The 17,436-nt window shown below is 41.9% G+C and overlaps 3 protein-coding genes across 5 annotated transcripts in view; 1 reads left to right on the top strand and 2 right to left on the bottom strand.

Moving 5' to 3' along the window:
• The window catches only part of ttc7a (tetratricopeptide repeat domain 7A), a 62,928-nt gene extending 57,127 nt beyond the window's left edge, over positions 1-5,801 (bottom strand). Inside the window, exons 1-4 of the mRNA XM_026189716.1 lie at positions 5,683-5,801; positions 4,722-4,908; positions 821-984; positions 460-628 (exon numbers count right to left, since the gene is read on the bottom strand). Of these exons, the coding sequence (XP_026045501.1) occupies positions 460-628; positions 821-984; positions 4,722-4,908; positions 5,683-5,739 (577 nt within the window). The 5' untranslated portion in view covers positions 5,740-5,801. The remainder of the gene's footprint in view (positions 1-459; positions 629-820; positions 985-4,721; positions 4,909-5,682) is intronic.
• A 1,408-nt stretch (positions 5,802-7,209) lies between these two features.
• On the top strand, positions 7,210-11,730 carry mcfd2 (multiple coagulation factor deficiency 2, ER cargo receptor complex subunit). 3 transcript variants are annotated; one of them, XM_026190608.1, is made up of 4 exons: positions 7,210-7,301; positions 8,535-8,708; positions 8,803-8,962; positions 9,842-11,730. In XM_026190608.1, exons 1-4 carry the CDS (start codon positions 7,282-7,284, stop codon positions 9,971-9,973), a joined length of 486 nt encoding a protein of 161 aa, XP_026046393.1. In that variant the 5' UTR covers positions 7,210-7,281; the 3' UTR covers positions 9,974-11,730. The 3 variants fall into 3 exon arrangements, with proteins under 3 accessions (XP_026046393.1, XP_026046396.1, XP_026046395.1); XM_026190611.1 differs by lacking the exon at positions 7,210-7,301 and adding an exon at positions 7,874-8,007 and having other exon boundaries at positions 8,538-8,708; XM_026190610.1 differs by lacking the exon at positions 7,210-7,301 and adding an exon at positions 7,875-8,007.
• Positions 11,731-13,340: 1,610 nt separating this feature from the next.
• On the bottom strand, positions 13,341-16,075 carry prop1 (PROP paired-like homeobox 1). Its single transcript, XM_026190607.1, has 3 exons — positions 15,601-16,075; positions 14,422-14,651; positions 13,341-13,940 (listed from the first exon to the last, which is right to left on the bottom strand). Exons 1-3 carry the CDS (start codon positions 15,692-15,694, stop codon positions 13,569-13,571), a joined length of 696 nt encoding a protein of 231 aa, XP_026046392.1. The 5' UTR covers positions 15,695-16,075; the 3' UTR covers positions 13,341-13,568.
• Between the last annotated feature and the right edge of the window lie 1,361 nt (positions 16,076-17,436).

Genomic DNA, 17,436 nt, shown 5'->3' on the forward strand with positions numbered 1-17,436 from the left:
TTTGCTTTTTCATCGACCTTTCAGCCTTGCAGCTTAAAAACAGCCACTACCGTGTGAGTACGAAGATTAAAGCTCACTCCTCTTAACTTAAATGCATTCAAGACACTGTAGGATTTTCTTTCTCTTTGGTGTACCTGCAAAAAAGTGGATGTGCAAATCTCTTTCTTAATGCTGCCCATTGCAACGACTGTCGATCATGGCAGCTTAAAGAAACAAAGTCACGCAGTAGACAGCCATACAGGACAGGAAGTGCAGAAAGATTATGTAACCAACTATATTCAGTTAAAACTGAGCAGAGAGCATGCGCAGAAAACTACACACTCCCTACTGCACATGCAACAGATTGGATTCTCTGCAGTGTTTATCTTTGTTTTCTCTTCAAAATTAGTTTTTCTTTTCTTTGCTATCAAGAACCAACCAATTAAACTCTTAGAAATAGGAAAGAAAAACATTTTTTACCTTTAATCACGAACGCCTCAGCCAGCAGGCGGAGGTGGTAGGTCGGCTGGTCATCCTGCGTCAGCTCCTCCAGCCCCACCCTGGCACACATTCCCTGGGCGTCCCGGTAGCGTCCCTGCACGTAGTGCACTTTGGCCATCAGCAGCAGAGCCTCGTTCAAGTACCGGGGCTGCAGGACAGCAATATAAAGAAATGCTGAATAGGAAGAAGCCACGGAAAAGGATGGAATTTATAGAAGCTGTCGGTGCTCTGTGAAACAATGGCTTTAGGGCTTTGTTTGATTAAATGAAGGAAGTCGTTTTTTAAAAAGCAGAGCAAAGTCTAAAACTCAGATGTCAGAAGTAAGTTAGATGAGACTAACTGTTAGACGGCCTCGGCTAAGGATGGTATTGAGGAGTCTTTTGGCCTTGCACAGTTTGGGCTGGGTTTTGTCCACCAAAGGTTTGGACCTGCGTAGCAGATCCATGTTTTCCAGCACGCACTCCTCCAGCAGCGCCTCTGCCATCAGCAGCGTCCCGTAATCATCTAAAGGAGGGGGCGGCATCAAAAAGGTTCACAGTGAGTGGAGTATGCTGAAGGTCTGAGCTAAAGGTCACAGGTCATTTGTTTCTGTAGCCAAAGCAAACCTCCCTCAGTCCATTCAAAACAGCAATTCCCAGGGAGAGCAGTTTAAACATGCCTGAGTCCTTAAGTCTGTTTAGAAACTACAGTTTCCATTTCTCCTAATATTTTTCCTAAAGAACTTTAATCTCGGTATCAGCAGATAAACACTCCCATCCACCTACAGCGATTTAAAGTTTACATGTGTAGTAAAACAACCCGCTTCAGATGGAGCCTTGCACTCAGTTACAGTCCAGTAGTAAACCTCAGTGTCTGTGTACACACACACACTCGATTAAAGCTTTCCTGTTTGGCTTTTTCACCGTGCGTATGTGTGTTTACCACTGCCAGCTCTGCGCGCAGTGTTTATGCCCTGATATACTTGACATATTTGCAAGTTTGGTTTATCAGCACAGTCAAGGCTGAAGATATCTGCGAGGGGAAGGTGGGGGCTAAACACCAGGACGTGTCTCAGCCCGTGGCCACATTAGGAGCAATGTAATAACTGCACCGTCAAGTTGGAGCCTAGACTTTGGCAAGAATCGGTGTTGTAAGGACTGAGATAAAAAAACAAAAACATTCTGGTTTCACTTCAAGACTTATCAAGTAGAAAGATCAAATTTACTCTGTAGTTTGCTCACACTCAGTTCTCTTGAATATCATCATTGCTCTGATTATCTGATTTTCTCTATTTTCATTTTAGGAGCAGCCTTATCATTTCCTACTAATCACCTCCCCTTTAGTCAACAATTTCCTTGGATTTCAATAAACATTTGAACCTCCTGTGAATAGGATCAAAGCGTTTCTTGCTATTACTGATGAGCTTTACTTTGTTTGAAGCGTGAGTAATAATGCTGGTTTCAATATTTTCATAGTAGCACATGGATCTCTTTATGAAAGAGGTCACTCATAGTGATAAACACAAAGAAAGTTTGCTTTTTTAGTTCTAATTCCCGGATGTTTTCAACCCATTGCTTGTTCTTTTATGAAAAACTCACAGCATTGATTTGGTCTCTTCTGTTCCTACTTTGTCCCTGTCAGACATCTCCCTCTGGGAGCCAGCATTCTTTCTTGTTTTTATTTTATTTATTTATTTATTTTTGCTAAAAAAAAATTTAAAAAAAGGAAAAAAGAAGCTCATTCAAGATTGTTTGAAACACTGAAGTTACTAAATTACTTTTTTCATTGTGTTTTAGTGGAGGTAGTTGCAAATTATCAAACACTACTGGTTAGCTAAAGGTTAGCCCTATAGCTAGATATGCTAATATATGAAGATTATAAACTCAGGGTTTGCAGGGAGATAAAGTACAGCAACTAGCTATCCAGTTAGTTAATGTTAACATTAAGTGGAGGTAGTTGCAAATTTTCAAACACTACTGGTTAGCTGATGGTTAGCCCTGTAACCAGATATGCTAATAATATGCTAAGAGTGATTTAAGGCAGATAAAGTATAGCAACTAGCTAGCTAGTCAGTTAAAGTAGTAGAGCATTTGGTTGCTTAGTAGCCAAATAACCCCTTTAGAAGTCAGTGCAGACCAAAATGGAGTAACAGATAGCACGCACTGCACTAACATTAAGGTGGACAGAAACACCACTCTAAATGTTTGCTAAGATGTTAGCTGTGCAGGCGTGCCTTCCACTCTGGTATGTCTGAAAGCCACCTGTTTTGTAAAATAACTTGTGTTCCTCTAAGCTAAACCTCTGTGGGTAAACAGCTTTCTAATTTGACCTGAGTACACACTTTCCAGCTTAGTTTATAACATCCAACATCCCTTTCCTCATTACACCCAGAATTTTTAAACCAAAACTGTAATGGTGAAAATGCTAATATTGAGGATTCAAAATGAGACTTCAGAAGCCTCACGTCCATGATTTTCTAACACTGGAAAATAACTCAAAATGTTAGAAATATTCCAGTGTTAGAAAATCAGCACTGCTCAGTGTTAGCCATTGTTAATCTTCAAAACTGACTAGGTTACTTTTAAACATATAACACTGTCAAAAGTGTTAATTTAACACTCAACAGTGTTGTATTTAACACTCAGAGGTGTGGACCCATTTAGACACTCTCTAGTGTTAATTTAACACTGGAGATTTTGCTGTGAATTAACGAAACCAGACACTGTGTTACTATGAGGTCTGTTTTAGTAGCTGAAGAACACAATTTTTTTTGATTAAGGAAGAAATTGACATTTTTAAATTGAGATTGAAACATTAGATTAGTTAGAAGCAACATTTCAATGCTCTAATATGAAATAATTTCAGATGTACACAGATGAATATAATGCTACACTACAACTTTCTGGTAAAATGGAGACACCTTGTGGTGAAAGCTTTTATTACATTTATAAAGGGTTTTTACAAAAAGTAGCTTTAAGGATACGTGCGATACCTGTGGGGAATAAAATGAATGGTCACATAATGTTTTTTAAATTCACAAATAAAAATGAATAAATAAATACATTTACTACACAGTAGAATATACTGTACTTCCCGTATTTTACTAAAAGCTCCAAATCTTCGTCTGCCTTACACACCTTATCCAAGTAGCTATCCTAAAAGATCTGCTGTTTTTAAGTAGCGCATTACCCCCATCTGTCCTTTCTGTTTGAGTGAGATAAAATCAGACTGTTACATCTTCCTCACAACATCACCTACAGCAAACTCCCCAAAGAAAAACATTTGAAACTTGAAAGCAGAGTACACCACCTATTACTGCTTTTTTACAGTTTTACAGTTGGTTGGAAGTTTAACAGCTTATTGCTTTACTTGAAACAAAGTTCCTCTATCTCTAATCTAAAAAGAAAAACCGTTCCACACACAGTTCCTGACAGATCAGCTACAGTGTGAGTCATGCATGCTCACAGAAATACCACATTAATTTAACACATGAGCGCATGTGCGAGCAAGGAGAAACTGCTGGTCTGCACTATCAGCCAGGACCTCAGCCCATATTTACTCTGCTAAGGTGAGGGTTGGAGGCAGGTGCATTAGTGAGCTACCAAATGAATGCTTTATGAGGCACAGAAACAATATGCGTGTTTGCATTTCTTTGAGCACGTGTACAGTGTCAAGTGATTTCAAGGGCAGAGGCAGGCAGCTAATAACCTGTTGGAAAAATCTTGTTTTGCATGCAGGCAATACTGCTCATCTTGCACGCAGAAGGCCACTCAGTTCCTTTAATTATTTATATACCCTTTCAGTGTGTCTACTGTAAACTTTCATTGAGGCCATCCTACTGCCCTGTGTGACCCTCTCTGCACATCACATTTATTGCTGTAATATCAACGCTTGAATAGATTTGCTTAGAAAAACTTCAACAAGCAGAAGCCAGTGTTGAGAGATCAAGGTCCAACCTGTGCGCAAAAAACACTGCAAAAAATGTCCATGCTTGATCAACACTCAGTGAGTGTTTTGTGCAAATCATTAGAACTAAAGCTCGTGGATATTGCTATAAATCCTCAGTACTTTTAATTGTTTAAGAGAATTTCTTACCGCTTCTCCCCTGGAAGCAGCTTCCCGAAACTTAAAAAACTTTTTCTTTTTTTCCTTTTTTTTTTTTACAGTGTACAGATCAATGAACAGTTAAAAAACAGCCAGGAAGTGACAACAGCCACCTGAACTTAAAAAAAAAACCCAGGTGCATACCACCATCAACTCACCGTCTTCGTGGATCCGCGCAGCCTGCATCTGCTCAACTATCGCCGGCATCTTGTCCCACTGGCACTCGGCCCGGTAGCGCTCCAGCTCCGCTTCCAGCCGGGCCTGAGTGAAAGAAATCCGGGATGCCATCGCCGCTCTGTCCCGATGGTGACTGTACTCCCCGGACACGATGGGAGTAACTGCAGACTAGGACCAGGAGAAATAAATGTGTAATCACAGAGTGCGGAGGGAGACTGGTGGAGGGTGGGGTGTGGGTTATTACGGGCACAGAAAGTCAACAGCAGCAAAGTCCAGAGAAATACATGCAGGCGTTAACATGGGTTTAATTGCTGTTACATTACACATCTGTAGGAAGCCCCAAGAACCCGCACACTCTGTTTGTGCAGGAACTATTGCTCGTGTTTATTATAACATTCACATTCCTGCTTTTCTGTCTAAAGCGTTTCCCCCTTCAACTTCAAATGAGTGTGGCATTTGGAGAGGACTTGATCTGTAGCTGTTTGAAGGGAAGGAAGTCCTCTTAAAACCCATGCCCCTAATCTCTTGCCGTCAACACTTTAACTGGATCAGGTAGAGCTTAAGAAACAGCAATGCAAAGAATGCTGCAGCAAAGTGGGCAACCCAGCCGAGGCAGGATATACAGTACAGACACATATTGTGGGTTGTTTTTTTTTTTTTTAAATAAATGAGTGAAAAACAAAATCTGTTGTAAATCTTTGGTTCACTGACGCTGGATCAGTACATCTGACAGCTATTGCGCTGTGAGGTGTAATTGCGCTTTATCAAGCTCAAGCTCAGGAATGTGATGTAAAATATAATTCAACTAAATGGGGGACGCTGGGGGGAATCACACAGTGAGCATTTACCCATGAAACCACAGCACAGGGTGCACATACAGAGGAAACGAGGGTCACTGACTACTCAGGATCTATCAGCTACTTTATGACATTAAAATAAAACCTCAAGCCTCCTGAACAGAGACTTAGCTGCTTCATTTTCTCTCTGGAAAGTTGACATTTGCTTGACATAAACGACGCTCGTCCCTCTTGTCGTGTCCACCACCCTGTGCCGTGCGGTGCTGACAGACCTCACAGCTGAGCGGCCACGCCCCCTGCTGACGTAGAGAACGTCTCAACTCAAAGTGACCCGATAAGATAGGTCCGCCACCAGGGGGCGTGGCTTCGTTTGAGCATACAAAAAGGGGGCTCTTTAAGTGGAGGTGTGTATGTGTGTGTTCATGGATATTTAGAACTTTATGGTAGGAATACTTTTACATATGTAAATATCTGGGACATATCATTGGATTCTCCAGGCCTCTCTGAACCCCGGTGGGAATTTTCGCCAACCCCAAATTCTAGAGTGGCTCCGTGGTTTGGTGGGTCACACAATTTGATGTGAAGTTTGCTGGTTCTATTCAAGGAAGAGACAGACAAAGAAAAGCCCAACATCAGAGGGTCACAAGCTAGTGTATACTCCTTCAGCTGGTGTTGTGCCAAAAAAGAGAGTGTGTTTTCTATGGGTAACGTATTTTATTATGTTGGTAAAAAAGACTGTAGTCAACAGGATTTATGGAGGGGTTATATATGGAGAGGAAAGAAATGACATGTTTTGCTGGTATCTTTATTATCCAGCCTTATTGTAATTACATTATATTCAATCTAGTGCTTTTTGGCCACTTAAAATATCTCTTGAGAGCTATTACATTATATTTGTTGCAATTTCTGCTGCCCTCTTGGCCATATTCCTCTTTAGAAAATACATTTTTAATGTTGATGTGTCTTTTTAGCTGGATAAAGCAATAGTATATAAAACTCACTTTGCCAAAAACTGATTGCTGCTTTTACCTTCTGGTAGGAAAAGTTGCTTGTGGTTTAAAATGACTTTATATGATTCTTGACATAACCCTATTTGACAGGTTATCGGTCATTTATAAGAGTTTAAATACTGGAAATCACTTTTTTCTTGGCACAACACCAGTCCTTAGCTGGCAAAGGTTGTGTCAGGAAGTGAAACAATGTGGATCTTTTTCCCGTGGTGACCCCTGCATGCTCATAGCACAACAGGAGAGGAATTGACGCTGTGCTGCTATTGGCTGAGATCACAAATGCTGTGTGGGATGGGAATAATTAGGTTGGCCTCAAAAGATTCACTGGTTCCATAAACTTGTCATTAAGCATATTCATATTTGAGATGTGAAAAACACCCAACATTAGAGAAAATATGCCTGCCTCTGTGACAGGAAATCTTTACTGAGATTTTTCTTTTAAATCCATCTATCGTTTAATGTTTTATTAGGGAAGACAACACTGACACATACAGTCTTGTGGGGGGGAGTACATTCTTACTGATTCTGAGGAACTAAAGAGATTCAAGACTAAACTGGAGATGTTTGGCCAAAAGCAAACACAGGATAAGAGCACAAACACCTCATAGTGTCATGCACAGTGGTGACGGTTTGGATCAAAGTCCAGATTGAAACTTAATTGAAAGGCTGTGCTGGGACCTTGGGAGAGCTGTGCATAAACGAATGCAACCAAAGACCAATGAACCAAATTCTTGATGCATGTTCAATCATCCAGGTAAATCCCAAAAGGTTGGAACTGACCTCACAGCTCTTCGTTCATTCAGTGGTCTGGTTTTAGTCATTGTGCAAATATAAGATTGGGGAAACCTGCAGTCAGCTGAGACTGAAGAAGTCACTTGGATGAGTGACGAAACGTTTCTCCCACTGAAAACGCTACGTCCAGATGAACAGAATCAACTTTTTGGGGCCAAAATTCCTCCACGATGACGAGAGAGGCTTGTAAAGTCATACAAAAACTAAAAGTTTACAAAAAACCTTCAAGTTATTACCGCTAAAGGTGATTCAACAGCATGTCTGTCGCATGAATTCGTAAATTCTGTCAAATGATCAAAACGCTAGTTCGTGAAAACGGAAAGCACTAGAAATATATAAAATTATTCTATACGGAATATTCTACAAGGTTTAGTTTGAGCTTATTAATGTATAGCAATTGTACACGAATCTTACTGTAACCCACAACAAAATAATAAAACTAATTTTAGCTTTAGACAGAGAAAGACGAAGAATTCAGAATAACGTGGAGGGAATCATCTTGCCCCAGTTGAGCGCTCTCGGATAGCTGCAGCCAATCACAATGAGCTGTCGTGTCAAAGTGAAGCTACGGAAAGCCGCTCAGTCCGAGAAAGCTCGGATTGATCATTAAAGCAGCAAACTACGCACAACTGTTCGCGGATACAGGTGAAGATAGAAATTATTTAAACGTAAGTACATATACATCTTTTTTATTTCTTTACCAGTTACACCAAGTCATGACCCATGAAATTATGTTATTTCAGCGTAGCCCTGAGATGCAGCTTGTTGCTGTATTTATCTTATAATGGCTCTCAAGCTAACGGTCATACATCCCTCTTTTAATGTGGCTGTTTAACTGAGTTAGCATAGCAGTGTAATCTCACAGTTTACTGCAGAAACATCCCTATTAGTGCGGTCCATGCACTGTGTGTGTCTGTGGTGTTTTTTGTTAAAATGGGCCATAAACACATGGTGCTTATTTGTAGCACCTTGCTGTTGTCTTATAGAACCAGATATCAAACTTATAAAACAGGTGTGAATGTAGTTTGATCAGGAGAAACATGTTAATCGGTAAGAAGGACATTCAAATGTGTTGCTGGATGTAAGTGAGGTGCTAAACTGAGGACATTTGAGTAGTAAGAAGGTGATGTCCAACATAGATATTCAGGAGCTGTGTTCCTGAACTTGCTGACTCTCAGTCTTTGCCTTTCCGCAGCAGAATGAGGAGCAGCAGGTGTAGTGTGCAGTGGGGGGGTATGCTCCTCTTTTTGTCCTGCTGTTTTCTGTGCGCTCACGCTCAGATGAACCCAGACCACCACCATCAGCAGCAGATCGTAGAAAGTGCAGCCAGCCAACATCGCCTGGATAGAAACATGGTTCAAGACAAAGAGTGAGTGGCATGGCCGTGCACGACTCAGGACGAGGTGAACTTTGGGTTCTGTCTAATCAGTAGCTGTGTTTGTTTGTTGTTCCTCTGGTGGCAGCCACATCATGGAGCATTTAGAGGGCGTCATAGACAAACCAGAGAAAGACATGACGCCCCAGGAGCTCCAGCTGCACTATTTCAAAATGCACGATTACGATGGGAACAACCTGCTGGACGGGCTGGAGCTTGCAACAGCAATCTCACATGTACACAGAGAGGTGAGAATTCATGTGTGAGCACGTTTTTTTTGTCATAGTTGGCATTAAAAGGATACATAACGGTTACTTTCCCACTTTCTCATACCCTTCTTATTGTGGGATGGGACTGAGACATTTAAATGCTTTGTGTTTCAGAAAGTTGGGACAGGGGCATGTTTACCCATCTTTTAGCAGCACTCTGTAAATGTTAGCTTTGCTCTAGTGTTTTTTTTCTTTTATATAGAATATCAGCATGTCTGCAGTTCAGGGTCTCTTCTCATCATAATATTTTTAAAATTTGTTTCATAACGCACCAGATGTTTCAGTGGGTGACAGGTCAGTACTGCAGGCGGTCTTTAAGCTCCAGGACTTCTTTATATGGGAGTCATGCTGTTGGAATATTTGCACAGTGTGTTAGGAATTGTCTTGCACAAATAAGGTATTCTCACCAAAGGCACAACTTGCCACCAAGTTGCAATACACACAAAGGTCACAGCTAATCAGTACAGATTTTTGGCCTTGTCCCTTGTGCACCGAGACTTCTCTGAATCTTTTATTGACACTGTCTCCCATTAAGCCCGTTACTAGCTTTAATTAGCTGGTAGGTTTTGAGCCTCATCTTTGTTATCCCGCTAACTTTTTAAATGTTCAGGAAGGTGTCAGGAAGTGTGTGTGGGACAAAATCGGTGACAATGCGGATCCATCACCCCTTAGGAAACAAAGAATTCATGCAACGTGACACCAAAGCGATTAAAAAACAGTTTTGTTAGCTGACACGTTTTCTGCTCCTTTATTTCTGTGGCTGTGATTAAAAATATTGTTGTGACACATTTTTCGCCTCACGATTCCTGCGCACAGAAAGGTCCAATCGTTTTCGCTGCTCTGCTCGTCTCTGTTTAGGAGAGAGGAGAGAGCAGCCAGCCAATGAAAGAGGAGGAACTCATTGCTCTCATCGATGACGTTCTGAAGGACGATGACAAAAACAATGACGGCTACATAGATTACGCAGAGTTCGCCAAATCGCTGGAGTAGAGCGTCTTTCTGTTGCTTCCCGTCCACGACGACAGCGAGGAATCAGCAGAGAGGCTGGAGGGTGAGCGTACCTGCAGCCAAAACTGAGAAGCCGCACAACTTTTTAGAGGACCGTCTTTGATTTCTTTCTTACAGATTATCGGTCAGGAGTATCGATCGTTCGTGAAACTTCTGACGGATGATTTTTCCAAGCTGAATCAGCAGTAATCTGATAAATAACAAAAAGGGTGGAACACAGGATGCCCTTTGTTTCAGTCTGGTGGAGTCTTCCACTTCATTAGGACCTTTTTTGTGTGTGTGTGTGTGTAGATGCCATTTCAAAGGGCCAGTTCACCTAAATTGGTATTTTTCTAGTTAATCCTTAGCAGTATACTTTCAGATCTGAATCCCCTGTTTTTTGGAGCTGCATATGTGCAGGTGGGGAGTTTTAAGGCGGCCTCATTCACACACAAGCCCTGAACGACTGGAGGAGCAGTACTCCGAGTGTGTGGATTAAAAAAACAAAGGAACAGGAAGTGATTAAGGTACAACAAGCAGGTGGTTAACTGAGGCCTGGTTAACCGCCTGTAACTTCCGGTTTCCACAGTGAAGCTTGGACTTCACTATATTCTAAATACTGTATTCTAAGCAAAGCTGCCTTTGATTTTGGGTGAACTGATCCTTGACATGTACAAAAGCTTGGGTAGAGTGTTTTCTTTTAGTGGTGCTACACTTTGATTCTCTCTGGCAGCACAACAGTCTGTAAATAGAGTGTCCTCACATTAAAGGGGACCTGTTCTACTCATTTCCAGTTCTATATTTTTATTCTGGGACTTTCGAGAGTAGCTTTGTGTTATTCAGAGTTCAGAATATGCCTTATTGATCTTTGATTGGCCACTGCACAACCACATTAAGGATATCTGTTCTCATCGACATCATACTGAAAATAAAAAAAGGTAAGTGGAGCGTTTAGATCAATCTGAAACCTGAGCTTTACTTTAATATACAGCCAAGAACATCCAACACTGTAAAAGTGTATTTATATGACATGATGGGTCCCCTTTATGTGAAGTAGTTCTGCTTCAGACGGACACACTCATTTACAAGCACACTCATGCTGAACACAGCGGGCCAAATGGTTCCTCCTGTCAATCTGTTTAATTTGCTGTTTGTGTGAGGATGGTTCCCATGACAACAGAAAGTGACCTTGACTTGATCACAGTCCGTATGTTTGATGTGAAGCCCGAGGCTGCAGGTTACAGTAGCAGAAATACTGTCTGTGTTTCAGTTGTGACACCTTCCCGATTAAAACGACAAAAAAAATGAGCCGGCGTGATAATCGCAGAGTCAGCAGGAGCTCGACGCACACCTGTCCTCGCAGAGTGAATGTAAAGCAGCGGCGTGTTGCACATTCTTCATCACTGGATAAGCTAGACTAAACGCACACTGCCGTTAGTTTTTAAAGCGGACTCTGTTTTACGGGCCTTCAGGAAAGGACTTGAACACAACACATTTGCTTCAGACTTTAGCTGCCTTTAAAACAGACGTGAGTATAATATGTCAGGTTAGGTCTGTTCAATTCATCTGTGATTTCTTCTGAAGTAGTTTTATTTTTTTGCCACACGTTGATGACTTCTCTATATTTTTGCCATCTAGTATTAACTCTTCAGTCAACTCAGGTTTTTCTGAGTGCAAATATTTAAAAAGCATAACAGATGCGACTGTGTTGTCTCTGTAATGTGAAATATTAAAAGAAGACTGTATTCTGCACACCTTTTTCATGTAGTGCTGTCTGTGTTATTTGTTGTTGGTCACGTTTGGAAAAAGAAGATACGATAGAAGGATCGCCCTCTGCTGACCACTAGAAAGAATGCAGCTTGAAAGTGTTGTGCATTGGCTTCAATTATCAGATCCAGAAGGTATGTCCACAGTTTCTATGTAGGACATAATTATAATTATATCAGGACATAAAACTATTTATATAGACATACTGCGGGAACTCCACCTCCTTTAAGGGGACAACAAGCACGTCTTCATATCCTAAATAAATATTACATTTCATGTCAAAGCTGCAGGGGCAGCGAGGCTATTAAGGATTTGTGCGTGCGTGTCTGTGTGTGTGTGTACACACACACATGTTTAGACATCTTTGTGAGGACAGAAAATTGGCATGCTACTATACTTGTGGGGACAAAGTGCCCATCCACATGAGTTTGAAAACATTTTTCAGGCTCAAAATGTGGTTTTAGTGTTAAAGTTAGGTTATGGTTAGGTTTAGGCTGAGGGTTAGGGTTAGGCATTCATTTTTGATGGTTGGGGTAAGCGGCTGGGGCAGGGATGGGCAACTCCAGGCCTCGAGGGCCGGTGTCCTGCAGGTTTTAGATCTCACCCTGGGTCAGCACACCTGAAACACATGACTAGTTTGTCACCAGGCCTCTGGAGAACTACAAGACATGTTATGGGGGTAATTTAGCCATTTGAATCAGCTGTGTTGGATCAAGGACACATCTAAAACCTGCAGGACACCGGCCCTCGAGGCCTGAAGTTGCCCACCCCTGGGCTAGGGAAAGCATTATGCCAATGAGATATTCTCACAGGGGTCTCAAACTCCAGTCCTCGAGGGCCGGTGTCCTGCAACTTTTCCATGTGTCCCTGTTTCAACACCTGAATAAAATTAGTAAGTCATTAGCAAGAGTATAGAACTTGACTGCATGCTGAAGTGGCAACCACTAACTCTACTTAAGTAAAATGAGGTAAATGTAAGTGTTTGGAAAAATGTACTTCTAAAAGTACTTTTATTGCACCATGTTCATTCACTCATGAGCTGCTGTAACATGAATCAAATGGCTGAACTGGCACCTAAGCATGCAGGCAAGTTCTATAGTGTCTTGCTAATGAATTGTATTCATGTGTGTTGCAACAGGGACACATGGAAAAACAGAATGCAGTGATTTGCAAATCTCATGAACCATCATTGTTGCATTCACCATAGTTTTAAACTCCATCCATCCTCTTCCACTTATCCCAGCTGTCACAGGGAGAGAAGCAGGACAAATCGCCAGTCTATCACAAGGCTAACACAGAAACAGACAACCATTTACACCTATGGGTAATTTAGAATCACCTAACCCCACTAACTGTGTGTATTTAAACTGGGAAGAAGCCAGATTACCTGAATTTGTCAAATTCAAACAGGGATTTGAAAATCATTGCATTCTGTTTCTATTTACATTTCATTTAACATCCCAACTTTAGGTTGTAGTAATGTTACCTGTAGGTGTATTAGGGAACTATGAAAGCCATGACATGAAGCTGAAAGGTTTATAAAATTAAAAACAAATTCTAGTGTGTGCTCCTTGAGCTAACCTTTTTTTGCAAAGTAAAAAAAAAAGTATCCTTAATGTTCAAAGAACCTTTTATTGCATTTCTATAAATCCAGTAGACATCAGTCGTTTCCAGCCAAGGGACTGGGGAAGCTCGGGTGTGGCTAAGAAGATACATTTTATTTTACAGACTAGCTGGAAAATTCAGCAGTGAGAGAGCAAACAGGATGTGTGTAACTGTGAAGATGAAAAAGAGGCTTCTTAGTATTCTGTGTGGAAACATCTGGTGCTTCTTAGCTCCAGTGAGAGGTGGGATCCAGAGGAGGCATGGAGGTGAGCGAGAACATGGGCGAGGTGAGGTTGCTCCTCAGCGAGCCGTACCAGTCATCATGCTGCCGCTGGGAGGTTGGCTGAGTGGAAGCGCCGGGACATGGGCACTGGCTACCTGGCCCCGGGTGGCGGGTGTATGCCCCTGAGGGCAACATGGAAGAGAGGCGAGGGATGTGGGGCAGGGGCTGGGGGTAGTACTGCCGAGACATGCCGGACGGCTGGATGTGCACGCCTCCCAGAAGCGCCCTGTGGCCTGGCATCACTCCCACTGGGAGAACCTTCTGCGAGGCCCTCTCCTGCTTACGCTGTTTGGCTCTCCTGTTCTGAAACCACACCTGCTGAGACAAGGATGGGTTAGTCGAGGCTTTTACATACAAAGCATGGTGGGTTCAGCAACAAATAGGGCCACCACTGAATTAGACTGAACCAAATCAGGATCATTGATCAGACTGTTGCACGCAGCATTCCTGCAACACAACTTTGGGACAAAAATCTGAAGCATTCATCCAACAATGATACGCCACAGAGGTCAGGGTCCCTTATATTTGTAACTGTCCCAGGTCCTCCCAAAGCAAAAGGTATCAGTGATTTGTTACTGATTTAGTGAGATACAGAATGAACAAAAAGAGCTGAACTAGAGGTGGGTTGCAAAGTGGCTTGCAGATGTAGACCAGCTCTTTTGTTGAACTGTTTTATTAGCAGTTTTGAGCATTTGTGCCTAAAACACCCCGCCCTGTTTCTTTTTTTTAGAGTTGCACACCCCAACTCCTAAAAAGCCACAGTTGTCAGAGAGCTCTAACATGAAGACCATCCCACCTGTATGCGAGCCTCATTGAGTTTAGTGATTCGAGCCAGCTCCTCTCTGTAGTAGATGTCAGGATACTGATTTTGTCCAAACGCCACTTCCAGCTGCTCCAGCTGTTTGTGGCTGAAGGTGGTGCGGTGGCGTCTTCTGGCTGGGGAGGGGTATGCTCTGCTCCGTCTATTGAATCCTACAGCCACAGAGGTCTCGCACAATGTCCCCTTCCTCACCGACTCTCCTATATCTGTTTTCAGGGGCGAGAAAAGAAAAGGGGAAGGGGTTGTGTGGATCCTTTTTTTTTGTTTTTTTGTTTTTTAGGGAAAAATTTCCCAGGTCTTATTTCTTCACTTCCTCAACATGACACAAGAAATGCGGCCTTAACTGAAAAAGCAGCAATTCACCAATGACTGTCTCAAAAAAAGGAGGGATTACCCGACTTTCTGGTTCCCACTGGCATCAGGCAACCTGAGAGCCAGAGAGCTTTAGCTGGCAAACACAAGCTCGTGAGAAACAGACACCAGAAACTGGAGGATTTGTCCAAGATTATTACCACAATCACCAGCAAAGGGACTCATCTCCTTAAAATGAGTCGACTTGGTCTGCTGGTATCAGATGACATTATAAAACAGCTGGATGTCGAATGGCAGAGGCAATTATTATGATTACATGAGCAAACTTGGTAACTTGCAGGGGGGGATTGTGTCAGGAAGGGCAACCAGCGGGGGGAAAAAATCTGCCAAATCAAACATGCGGAGCTGCCCCGCTGTGAAAATCAGAGAAGCTGAAAGTAGGGAGGTTTTATATAACAGTTTATTTTTCTAAAGCTTTAAACTTTTATATCGTGTGTTCATCACTTTCCAACACTACTATACTCTGTTTATTAAAGAGTACGAGAACAACAAAGCATCGCAGCTGATTAAATAATCTATCAATGGTAAACATAGAAAATACTGCCTTAAAAGCTAAGAAGGTGATCCAAAGGTTGCAAAGTAAACCAAATCAGCAGGATGACAGTATAATAAAGGGAATTAACATAACACCACTTCTTTACATAAAGTGGTTTTGCTAACTCTTTATAACAAAGCTGACGATATACAATGTGCGACTCGTGTGTCAATAAAATTAGAACTAATTTAATGTAGATGCTGTGGAAGAACACAAGAACGGGGTCATTAGGATGTTGTTTGACTCACCTGCACTGGAGCTGACTGTAGTCATGTCGGAGTAAAGATCCGTGCTGTCCTGGTGGATCCTCACACTCTCTCCCGCTACCTTCACCTGGGCCATCACTTCACTTCTGATCCCCCCTCACACAGACGCAGCTAAACTTAAAGTCACATGTCCCACCCATCTGTTTTACCTTCACCTGTGTTGGTGGGCCGGTTGAGTGAAAGGCACCGTATGTTTCTGCTGGTCCAGCACAGAAACCAACGGTTGTGTTCTAGTAGCTTCATGCTCATCTACAGTTTTGCAGTGCACCATTGCAAAGACTTGAATATATGCAAAGAAAGTTGAATGTAAAGAATGCACATTTCAGTAGAAAGCGGCAAGAAATGTATCATATGTAGAGAGGATATAAAATAAAAACTTGAATATATGGATAAAATTGTCAACATATGCAAAAGAACATGAATATATGGGATGAAAGTTGAGTATTTAGAATAACAACTTGACTACATGACAAGACATTAAGTCTTTAGCAAAAAAGTTGAACATATAAAATTAAAAACCTTTAATATACAGAATGAAAGTTTAATATTTGGAATGAAATATCAATATATACAAAAAACCCTGTATATATACAAAAATTACAAAAATTTTCAGTTTTCTTCCCCTTATGGGAAGAAAACTGAAAATATGTGAAAGATGAATATATACATCCAAATCTGGGAAGTAATGTAAAATCCAAACTTCAAATATGTTGAATGAAAGATGAACATGTGGAATAAAAACTTGAATATATGCAAAAAAAATCTAATAAAAGCTGAAAATATAGAAAAGTGTATATGTAAAAAAAATGTTAAAGCTATATGAAATAAATCTACTGAGTGAAAGTTGAACATGTGGAATAAAAACTTGAACATGTGGGCTAAAGAGGATATTCTTTGCTCTATGTGACCACCAGGTGGCACTGTTCTGTCAGGTTGAGGCAAAGATTGAACATGAATTATAAACATTTTTTCATATGGATTTATGTGGTGCCTGTAGGGGGGTGGGGGACTGGGGATCCTCCATAAACCCAACCCCTCCGTGGTCACCTCCAGCCTTCGTTTCACTGTCTCCCGACTGAAAGAGCACCCCGTCAGCTGGATTAACTCAGCTGAACTCCAGCGTAACCTCCCGGGACCCTCAGCTGCTCTCAGAAATTCCCATGATGCTAAACTGAGTCCAGGCCCAGTGTAGAGGAATGGCCCTGATACCAGGAAGAGACCCACTAATGTCCCACTCAGCACTGAGTCATGACAGGGCAGCAAGAAGACAGCTCACATAGTTGGAGAGCAGCAGCTGGCTTTTTATCAGCGCGAGACGGCCATTCATCACGCGCTATATTTGTTGAACAATGCTATTTGTTTGTACATGTGCTCCGTATATACATATCCACTGTTAAGTAGCTTATGCAAGAGGCCCTATTAGACTACACGTTTACATTAGGAGTACATTCTAAGCAGGCCCTCTCCTTGTGTAATATTATAAGATGCCATTTGGCCTGAGCCATACGTGCAATTCCCAAGAACCAATAAATCAAAAGTTCAAATGCTGGACTCTACACGTGTGTGATCCAGCAGATCGTAGTCCTGCCTGGGACCAGGATCCCTGCCAGGAAAGTCTAACAGACAACGTAGAGTGATTGAATGGCTCACTGTATAAGCAAGGCCTGCATGATCGTCTGAACCAACTTTTCCTTGAGAAAGTCCCTCGCCTTGTTCTGGGTTCTCAGCGTATTAACATATAATTTGATTCCTTGTGACATGCCGTCTGCCAGGGCCAAATCCTGTGTGTCCAGGAAGAGCTTCCATCCTGCCTGCATT

The sequence above is a fragment of the Astatotilapia calliptera genome, chromosome 13 (genome assembly GCF_900246225.1).
Source record: "Astatotilapia calliptera chromosome 13, fAstCal1.2, whole genome shotgun sequence".
Taxonomy (NCBI): Eukaryota; Metazoa; Chordata; class Actinopteri; order Cichliformes; family Cichlidae; genus Astatotilapia; species Astatotilapia calliptera.